General features: G+C 49.7%; 1 protein-coding gene across 1 annotated transcript; it reads right to left on the bottom strand.

Moving 5' to 3' along the window:
• Positions 1 to 3,155: 3,155 nt before the first annotated feature.
• Positions 3,156 to 10,131, bottom strand: LOC141477829 (alpha-tectorin-like). The gene is made up of 8 exons (XM_074167017.1): positions 10,053 to 10,131; positions 8,208 to 8,252; positions 8,088 to 8,123; positions 6,710 to 6,840; positions 5,615 to 5,896; positions 4,809 to 4,946; positions 4,095 to 4,285; positions 3,156 to 4,001 (listed from the first exon to the last, which is right to left on the bottom strand). Exons 1-8 carry the CDS (start codon positions 10,126 to 10,128, stop codon positions 3,998 to 4,000), a joined length of 903 nt encoding a protein of 300 aa, XP_074023118.1. The 5' UTR covers positions 10,129 to 10,131; the 3' UTR covers positions 3,156 to 3,997.
• Between the last annotated feature and the right edge of the window lie 850 nt (positions 10,132 to 10,981).

The following is a 10,981-nucleotide window of genomic DNA, read 5'->3' as shown; positions in this document are numbered from 1 at the left end:
GGGTGGGAGGGAGGGTGGGGGGTCGGGGAGAAATGAAAATTGAAATGAAAATTGAAATTAATTTGATTTGAGGGGGCGATTGATTTGATGGAGTTTTGATTTGAGAAAATTGTGATGGAATTTTGACTTGACAGAATTTTGACTTGATGGATGTTAGATTTGATGGAATTTTGATTTGACAAAATTTTGAGTTGATGGAATTTTGCTTGATGGAATTTTGATTTGGCAAACTTTTGATTTGATGGAATTTTTATTTGACGGAATTTTTATTTGATGACGTTTTGATTTGATGGAATTTTGATTTGACAGACAATTGATTTGACGGAATTTTGATAAAATTTTGATTTGATGAAATTTTTGCTTTAACTGAGTTTTGATTTGACGGAATTTTGATTTGACGGAATTTTGATTGGATGGAGTTTTTATTGGATGGATTTTTTATTTGATGAAGTTTTGATTTGATGAAAATTTGATTTGACAGGATTTTGATTTGATTGTCATTTGATTTGATGGAATTTTGATTTGATTGTCATTTGATTTGATGGAATTTTGATTTGATGGACTCTTGATTTGACAGGATTTTGATTTGAGGAAATTTTGATTTGACGGAATGTGGCCTTTCGGACTGGGCAAAAAATCTAATTTTGAGAAAATTCATATATTTGGGGGGGGATTTTACCGGTTCTGAAGGGTTTGAACTTACCCCACATCCCGACGGTCCAGACCCACAGTGACCCACGGGCCTCCCCACCCCCATCCATGGCCTTTTGCCTGAAAAAGGTAAAAACACATCAAATTCACTGAATTTTTAAAAATTTGCGTTCAAGTTTGCCTGTGCCCCCCCCCCAAATTTTTACAAAATTCAAGTTCTCCTCAGAACAATTTGCTTTTTCCCCTTTTTCCCCTTTTCCCCCTTTTTTCCCCCTTTTCCCCTTTTTTTTCCCCTTTCCCCCCATTTTTCCCCTTCCCCCCCATTTCTCCTTTTTATCTTTCCCCCTTTTTTCCCCTTTTTCCCCTTTTTTTCCTTTTTCACCTTTCCTCCTTTTTTCCATTTTCCTTTTTTCCTTTTCCCCCTTTTCTCTCATTTCCTTTTTTCTCCTTTCCCCCCTTTTTTCCCATTCCCCCCCATTTTTCTCTATTTTCCTTGTTTATTTTGCCCCATTTTTCCCTTCACCCCCCCCAAAATCCCCTCTTTTTTCTTCTTTGCCCCTTTTCCTTTTCCCCTTCCTCCTCTTTTTCATTTCCCCCCTTTTCCCCCTTTTTCCTTTTCCCCTTTTCCTCCCCCTTTTTCCCTTTTCCCCCTTTATCCTTTTCTCCCCCTTTTCCCATTTTCTCATTTCCCCCCATTTTCCCCCTTTTTACCTCTTTTCTCTCTTTTCCCTCTTCTTCCCTTTTCCCCTTTTCTTCTCCTTTTTTCCATCTTCTTTCCTTTTTCCCTTTTCTCCCCCTTTTTCCATTTTCTCTCATTTTCCCCCATTTCCCCCCCTTTTTCCCTATTTTCTCTTCTTTTTTCCCTTTTCTCCCGCCTCTTTCCATTTTCTCTCATTTTCTCCCCCTTTTCCCCTCTTCTTCCCTTTTCCACTTTTCTCCCCTTTCCCCCTTTTCTCCCGCTTCTTTCCATTTTCTCTCATTTTTCCCCTTTCCCCCCCTTTTTTCCTTTTCTCCCCCTTTTTTCCTTTTCTCTCTCTTTTTCCATTTTGACTCATTTTCTCCCCTTTCTTCCATTTTCCTCCCTTTTTCCCTCTTCTTCTGTTTTTCCCTTTTCTCTCCTTTTTCCCTTTTCTCTCCCTTTTTTCCAATTTCTCTTCTTTTTCCCCTTTCTCCCTCTTTTTCCCTTTCTCTCCCTTTTCCCCTTTTCTCCCCCTTTTCCCCCCAAAAAATCCCCTCAGAAATAATCAAATTCCTCTCCTGTGGGAACAAACTCATAGCTGTGAATATCTGAGGAATTTCCAGATATTTTCATACTTTGAGCTTTTTCCTGCCAAAAAAATGCTATTTATTTATATGTCTATTTAACCTTACCTCCCTTTCATTTTTTGTCTGCCCCAAAAAGCTCCGTTTTCTCCTCAAATCCTTGATGCAAACACTGAGAGTGACCCCAGGGGCAGCCTCCTCCTCCTCCTCCTTTTATTATTATTTTTTGGCATAAAAAGGGGAAAAAACCAATCATAAAAATGACAAATAACAGACGACCCCAAGGGACCGACCCACCCAGAGCTTTGACATCATTTTTGGCGTGAAAAAAGGGGGAATTTTGGGGAAAAAACATATTGTTTTGGTCAAAACATCCCCCGGGGATGGGGGATGATGTAAATGGGAAAAAAAAAAAAAAAAAAAAAAAAGGTCGGAATTACTAAATAGGGATTATTTTTAAAAAATTGCCGGTAAGGTTGAAATCACCCTAAAATTACAAGGTGGGGGGGAAGGGAGGACAAAATGGGTGGGGATTTATTTTTTTTCTGGAGAAATGGGGTGAGAAAATGGGCCAAGAAAAAGGAAAAAAAAAGGAAAAAGGGGGAAGGGGAGGGTGTTTTCCTCCAAAAAAATCCCTTTTGGGGGGGTGACAAAGAGGGTGAAAGCGGGGGGAGGGGTGAGAAGTTGTGTGTTGTGTTGTGTCACAGCATGTTGTGGGTACAACATTTGGGGAGTTTTTATGCCAAATTGTGTGTTGTGTGTGTTGTGTCACGTCAAAGAGTGTTTGTGGGTCCAGTTTTGGGGTCGTTTGTGTCAAGTTGTGGGTTGGGGGGGGTGTGTGTGTGTGTTGTGTTGTGTCAAAGGGTGTTTGTGGGTCCGTTTTTGGGGGTGTTTGCACCAAATTGTGTGGTGTGTTGTGTCACATCAAAGAGTGTTGTGGGTGTAATGTTTTGGGGGTGTTTGTGCCAAGTTGTGGGTTGTGTGTGTGTAGGGGGGGGGGTGTTGTGTCATGTCAAAGGGTGTTGTGGGTCCATTTTTGGGGGGTGTTTGTGCCAAGTTGTGTTGGGGGGGTGCTGTGTATTGTGGGGTGTTGTGTGTTGAGGGGGTGTTGTGTATTGTGGGGGTGTTTTGTGTGTTGTGGGGGTGACATTTCTGGGGCGCTGAATTGGGGCCCCAAAATCCCATACAAGCGGTGGCGGTGACGGTGACGGTGACAATGACAATGACACGGGAAACACCGTGATGCGGCTGTCACTTTATTGCTCCGGTTGAGGTTGGTGCATCCTTGACCTTGACCTACGCGGGTGACACGGGGACAATGGGGACAACAGGGGTGACAGGACAATGGGGATGGTGGGGACAATGGGGACGATGGGGACAACAGGGACAACAAGGGTGATGGGGTCAACAGGGACAATGGGGACAACGGGGATGACAGGGACAACGGGGATGACAGGGACAACGAGGACAACAAGGGTGATGGGGTCAACGGGGACAATGGGGACAACGGGGATGGCAGGGACAAGAGGATTGATGGGGACAGTGGGGACAACGGGGACAATGGGGATGGTGGGGACAATGAGGTCAGTAAGAACAATGGAGGGTGATGGGGACAATGGGGACAACGAGGTCAACGGGGATGATGGGGACAAAGAACAGGGACAACGGGGACAACAGGGGTGACAGGACAATGGGGACGACGGGGACAACAGGGACAATGGGGACGATGGGGACAACAGGGACAACAAGGGTGATGGGGTCAACGGGGACAATGGGGACAACAGGGACAAAAGGATTGATGGGGACAGTGGGGACAACGGGGACAATGGGGATGGTGGGGACGATGGGGACAATGAGGTCAGTGGGGACAATGGGGACAAGAGGATTGATGGGGACGATGGGGACAATGGAGATGGTGTGGACAACAGGGATGGTGGGGACGATGAGGACAATGGGGATGGTGGGGACAACGGGGACAATGGGGATGATGGGGACAATGAGGTCAACGGGGACAACAGGGACAATGGGGACCATGGGAGACCGTGGGGACATGGGGGACAGTCCCTCTGCTCCAGGTCTTCATCTACCTACGAGAAGAAACCAAGACCTCAAGAAGAGGAACCCATTTTCCCAGTTCTCCTTTTTTTTCCTTTTAACCCAGTTTCCACCCCAAAACTTACAACCAGCAGCTGTTGACGTCGGCCACCTTGGGGACATCGGTGGGGACACCCGTCACCTTAAAGTCATCCACCTGGAAGACCCAGCGCCCGGGGACGTTGACGTTGGAGGTCTGGGTGATGTTGATGATGGCATCGGTCTGGGAACCCGGGATGTTGTAGAAGTTGGTGTCGTCTCCGCTGTTGAAACCGGCCTGAAAACGAGGCCAAGATGGCGGACAGGGAGGCTTAACGTCACCCCCATAGGGTGGGACAACCTTCTACTGGGGGTGGTGGCCCCCCAAAATGATGTCATGGGCCAAGCTCCAAGCTTCAGTGAAGCTAATGGTGGCCTCCAAAAATGATGTGGGACAACCTCCAACCTTCATCATTGTTGGAGCAACCTCCAACCTTCATCATCGTTGGACCAACCTTCATCATCGTTGGACCAACCTTCATTGTCATTGGAGCAACCTCCAACCTTCATCATCGTTGGACCAACCTCAACCTTCATCATCATTGGACCAACCTTCATCATCCTTGGACCAACCTCCAACCTTATCTTCTCCAGAAAAATGATGGTCCAAAGTTCTACCTTCAGGGTGGTTTCCCCCCAAAACATCGTGGCCCAAAGTCCTACGTTGGGCAAACTGGTGGTGTCCCCGTAAAAACCAGTACGGGTCAACCTCCTCCCCAGTTCCTCAACTCCCCCATCTCACAACCCTCTACTCCACCTACGTGGGCCGGGATCCCACCAAGACCCGTTTCGGCGTTCCCATCGCTGGCCGCCCCTGTGGTCCACTGGATGTCCCAGTAGTTGAGGATGATGAAAGACGTCTTGGTGTCGGTGGTCAGGACGGCTTGGAAGGTGTTGCCCTATCCGAAAGAAGGGGGAGATGACATCACCGGGGGCGGACACCGTGGCCAGAGGGGACACAAGTGGGTCGTGAAGGCCACCAATGGGTCGTGAAGGCCACAAATGGGTCGTGAAGGCCACAAACGGGTCGTGAAGGCCACAAACGGGTCATGAAGGCCACAAATGGGTCATGAAGGTCACAAATGGGTTGTGAAGAGCAGGAATGGAAGGTGAAGGCCACAAATGGGTGGTGAAAGTCACAAATGGAACCTGAAGCCCACAAATGGGTCGTGAAGGCCACAAATGGGTCATGAAGACCACCAGTGGGTCATGAAGGCCACAAATGGGGTGTGAAGGCCACGAATGGGTTGTGAAGGCCAAGGAAGAGGTCACAAAGACCAACAAATGGGTCATGAGACCAACACATGGGTTGTGAGACCAACACATCAGTTGTAAGACCAACATGTGGGTCAGAAGGCCAACACGTGGATCATCACATGGGTCGCAAGGCCAACACGTGGGTGCAAGACCACCATGTGGGTCACAAGGCCAACATGTGGGTCACAAGAACAACATGTGGGTCACAAGGCCAACACATGGGTCGTAAGGCCAACCTGGGGCTCAGAAGACCAACATGGGGGTCTGAAGGCCAACATGGGGGTCAGAAGACCAACACGTGGGTCCTTACCTTATTGGTGGTGGAGCCGTAATAGGCCACGTGGTCCCAGGTGGCCACGAAAGCCCACGTGGCGCTGAAGGGGGTGGTGGGGAAGTACTGGTTGATGTCCCGGGTGACACGGGCCAACAGCGCGGGCTCGGTGCTCTCGCGGTAGAAGACATCCCCTCCCAGCACGTTGTCCACGTCCGCCCAATAGGGGGCCACGAAGGGGCGCCCGTCGGCCAATGGGAGGGGGTCGGGGGTGTATTGGCTGATGCGGGTGTCGAAGGAGATGACGCCGTTGTTGTTCACCTGCGGGAGACGTCAGGTCAACCCCCCGCCCCCCGGGGGGTGGGTGACAACCACAGGTTGTGGAGCGGGGGTGTCCTACCACGGGGTCAACACCTTGAAGGGGTTGGGAGATGGACATGGGGGGGGCGGGGGGGGTCCCATGTGGGGGGCCACATTTCCCCCCCACCCCCCGAGAAAAACCCTCCAAGACCCACGGGGATGACCTTGAACTTGGCCTGGTTGAACTTCACGAGGTTCTCCTGAGGTTCTCCTGAGGTTCTCCTATTTCCCCCCAAACCCCCATTTTCCCCCCAAACCCACATTTTTTCCCTCAAAGACACATTTTCCCCCCAAACCCACATTTCCCCCCGAAACCCACATTACCACCCCCCCAGAAAAACCCTCCAAGACCCACAGGGAGGTCAGGTCAACCCCCCCCTCTGGGGGGTGGGTGGTGACCACAGGTTGGGGTGTCCTACCACAGGGTCAACACCTTGAGGGGGTCAGAAGGTGGACTTGGGGGTGGCCCCATATGGGCCTTCTGACCCCCACCTTTAGGTCATTTTGGATCTCCAGCTCCAGCAGGAAGAGGGGGGTGATGGGAAATAACACCCTCAAGGTGGCCGCGGACCACCCAAGGGTGGAGGTCTCCTCCCAAGCCCCACCACCCACACGAGGACCTGAAAAAACCCCCCTCAGATTCTGGCAACCAAAGATTTTGGGGGGGGGGGACGGACACAAGGGACAAAATGGAGTGGAAAAGGACCCCAAAAAAGGGGGGAAATGGGAAAATGGAGAGAAAACGGTGGAAAAGGTGGGATTTTGGGGTCGTACGTAAAGGCTTTGGTAGTCTTTGCTGTAGAAGGTGAAGGGCAGGGCCAGGGAGACCTTCTTGGACGTCCCATCATCCAGTTTGGGGTTCTTCTGGTCACGCTGGCTGGGGCCGTAGGGGTAGAGCAAGGATTCTGGGGGAAGACAAAGGTTGAGGAGACCCCACCCCCCCACCTCCATTTTGGGGTGAAATCCGCCGGGTTTGGGATTCCTGATTCGAAACGGGGAGCACCTAAAACGAGGCTTGTCTTCTCCTGGGTGTCCCAAGGCTTTGGGGTGAAAGTGGGGCTGAAGGGAAGGGCCCGGGTCACACGTGGGGGGGGTGGGTGGTGGCAACTACAGGTCTTGGGTTGGGCCACCTCCCACCAGCCCAGGTTGCCCAAAGCCCCCTCCAACTTGCCCTTGAACCCCCTCCAGGGATGGGGGCAACCACAGCTTCTCCAGGCGACCTGGGCCAAGGTCCCACCACTCTCAGGGTGAAGAAGTTCCTCCTAAAATCGACCCTAAATCTCCTCTCTTTCAGGTGAAAACCCTTCCCCCCTCAGCCTCTGGCTCCACCCCCTGATGAAGACCACCCCACAACTTTCCAGTTGGCCCAGTTTGGAACTGGGAGGGGGGCTCCAAGGTCTCCTTGGAGTCTTCTCCAGGTTGAAGAACCCCCAACGCTCACAGCAGAGGGGCTTCATCCCTTGGACCATCTCCAGGGCCTCCTCTCCAAGAGGTCCATGTCCTTCTGGTGGCCCCAGAGTGGAGCAGAACCGCCCCCACCCCACCTCACCCTGGTGGTGGCCACACTGCTGAGGTTGGAGCCCAAGTTGCTGGTGGCTTGGTGGGCTTCCAACCCACGTGGGTGGCTCATGCGGAGCTTCTCGTCACCCACCACCACCCCCACAAGTCCTTTTCCTCGGGGCTCCACCCATTCGCCCCCCAACCTGGAGATGAGCTTGGAGTGGCCCCAAGACCCACAGGGGAGGACCTTGAACTTGGCCTGGTTGAACTTCATGAGGTTCTCCTGAGGTTCTCCTGAGGTTCTGCTGTTTCCCCCCAAGCCCCACATTTTCCCCCCAAAACCCACATTTTTCCCCTCAAAACCCACATCCCCCCGAAAAACCCTCCAAGACCCATGGGGAGGACCTCGCCCTTGGCCACCGAGGCCATGGTGGTGGCCACCAAGAACTTCACAAGGTTGCCACCAGCCCCACCTCTCCAGCTCCCTCCAGATGCCGTTTTGAGGCCAAAAAACACCAAAAAAAGCTCGAATAAATTCCATATAAACCACGTGGAACCTCTTCCCCCTCCCCCCTCTCCCCACATAAAAGCTGAAAAGACCCTGTTTTGGGTGGAAAAACCACTTTTTCGGGCAAAACCTGGTAAAATCCACCTTTTTCTCGTGCCGGTGGGACGTCCATCGCGGCTCCTGGAGAAGAAACGGGAAATATCAACCGAAAACGCACGAATTTTCCATTATTTCCTTTTTCTGGGGGGGAGGGGACACACCTACCCAACACCAGGAGGAGGAAAATCACGGGGGGCTTCATCCCCATTCCTGTAAAATCGTAAAAATTTGGTAAAATTACAAAAAAAAACCCAAAACCAACCTAACGATGCTCTGGGGGGGGCAAAAATTTTCTCCTTAAATTCCCCCCCAGGCCCTTTTTACGGCCTTTTTTACCCCATATTTATAAAAAACCCTATTTTTGGATCCCCAAAAGCCTTAATTCTTGGGGGGGGGGGTGTGTGTGTATGAATTATTTTGACCATTTTTTGAAAGAATGGTAAAAATACAAAGTTGTGATTTTTGTTAATGAGCGAAAGTCGAGAAAAATCAATTTGTCTGAGTATTTTAACCCTTTTCTCGACCCTTTTTGCCCCAATTTGGGGTCCTGACGGTGGGACACACACACCCCCCGAAAGAAAAAACAGGTGTAAACTGGAGGGTTTGGGGGGAAAAAAAACTTTTTTTGACCATTTTTTTAAAAGAATGGCGCAAATAGAAAGTTGCGATTTTTGTTAAAAAGGGAGAGTCGAGAAAAATCGAATTTTTAACCCCTTTTTCCTTCCATTTTGCCCCAATTTGGGGCAATCACCCCCCTGGAGAAAAACCAGGCATAAACTGGGAAGGTTTGGGGGGAAAAAAACCCAATTTTTGTCCATTTTTTAAAAGAATGGTACAAATGGGAAAGTTGTGATTTTTATTAACAACTGAGAGTTGAGAAAAATCAATCTTTAACCTTTTTTTCCAGCCTTTTTGCCCCAATTTGGGGTCCTGCCGGTCAGAATTCCCCCCCCCCCGAGAAAAACTGGGTGTAAACTAGGGGGTTTTGGGGAAAAAAACCAATTTTGACCATTTTTTAAAAGCATGGCACAAATGGGAAAGTTGTGATTTTTGTTAATGAGCAAGAGTCAAGAAAAATCGAATTTTTAACCCTTTTTTATACCTGTTTTGCCCCAATTTGGGGTCCTGCCAGTGGGAATCCACACCCACCCCACCCCCCCCCGGAGAAAAACTGGGTGTAAACTAGGGGATTTGGGGGGAAAAAAACCAATTTTGACCATTTTTTAAAAGCATGGCACAAATGGGAAAGTTGTGATTTTTTTTAACAAGCGAGATTTGAGAAAAATCGAATTTTTAACCCTTTTTTACACCTGTTTTGCCCCAATTTGGGGTCCTGCCGATGGAAATCTGCCTCCCCCCCACCCAGACAAAAAACAGGCATAAACTGGAAGGGTTTGGGGGGAAAAAAACCCAATTTTTGTCCAATTTTTTAAAGAATGGTACAAATGGGAAAGTTGTGATTTTTGTTAATGAGTGAGAGTTGAGAAAAATCAATCTTTAACCTTTTTTTCCACCCTTCTGCCCCAATTTGGGGTCCTGCTGATAGGAACCCCCCCCTGGAGAAAACCCGGGTGTAAACTGGAAGGGGTTTGGGGGAAAAAAACCCATTTTTTGACCATTTTTTAAAAGAAAGGCACAAATACAAAGTTGTGATTTTTGTTAATGAGGGAGAGTCGAGAAAAATCGAATTTTTAACCCTTTTTTCCTCCCGTTTTGCCCCAATTTGGGGTCCTGCCAGAGGGACACACACCCCCCCCCCGGAGAAAATACGGAGGGGTTTTTTGGGTGAAAAAAACCATATTTAGGTGTTTTCGGGGGGAAAAAAAGGGGGAAACCGAGGCAGGATTCACGATGGGAAGGGCCCAATTTGAGGCGCAATTTTTGACCCTAAAATCCCGATTTTTGCCCCAAAAATCCCCTTTTGTCCCAAATCAACTGCTGGCTTTTTTTTTTTTTCTGGGGTGAATTTCACCCAAATTCCGCAATTTTAAGGCAAATAAAGTTTCTTACCTCCAAATCCCATCTTCCCACGGGAAAAGCCTGAAAAGAAGAAGCTCCGACCCAAAAATTGCAGGTTTTGCCTCATTCTGCTCCCTTTTTTTTTTACCCTCAACCCCTCTCCTCCCCCCCCCTCCCCCGTGAAAAGAAAAATCTGTAAAAAAGGCAAAATCAGCCAATTTTTTGCCCCGAGCTCAATTCCAACCCCCCCCAGGGTCACCGTCGAGACAGACTTTTGGGACAAATTTCAAGCTTTTTGGCTTCTTCCTGAGGTTTTTTCCCAGCTGCGATTTTTCATCCCTCCCCCCCCCCCCCAATTCCCCTAGAAATTCCAGTTCCAGGAAAATGGGAGGCGGGGGGGGTCAATGTCCCCGGAGAGGGGGGGGGGAGAGGGGGGGGGGCTTTTGGGAAAAAAAAAAAAAAAAAAAAGATAAGCCCCTTTTGGGTATAAAAAGAGCGATTTTGGGACCAAAGCGGGGGTCGTTTCTTCCACGGGGTTTTTTTTTGGGGGGGGGGCGCTGAGGAAAAAGGACCCCCCCCGGTAAGTTTGGGGGGAGGAGGGGGGAGGAGGGGGAGAGAGGAGAGGAGGGGGTGTGGGGGGGGTCTTATTTTACCTATTTCTATGGTTTTTACCCCAATTTTGGGGGCTGGGGGGGGGGGTCCATGGGAGGCAAAAAAAAGGGGGGGAGTCTCAGGGGGGGAAGAGGGAGTGCTGGAGGGGGGTTGTTTTAAAATTGACACACCCCCCCCCCCAAATTCTCTAAAAAATGGGGATTTTGGGATTATTTTTGGTCGTTAAAGAGCCCCCCCCCCAGTTTGAGCCGATTTGGGGGTTTTTCGCCCAAAAAATCCCCCACCCCCCACCCCCCCGTTGGGTCCCACTAACAACCTCCCCACCATCACCCCCCCGCACCCCCAACAACCCACCCCCCACCCCTCAG

Source organism: Numenius arquata, unplaced genomic scaffold (genome assembly GCF_964106895.1).
Source record: "Numenius arquata unplaced genomic scaffold, bNumArq3.hap1.1 HAP1_SCAFFOLD_906, whole genome shotgun sequence".
NCBI lineage: Eukaryota > Metazoa > Chordata > Aves > Charadriiformes > Scolopacidae > Numenius > Numenius arquata.
The sequence above is the reverse complement of the archived record's forward strand: the minus strand, read 5'-3'. Positions and strand labels throughout refer to the sequence as shown.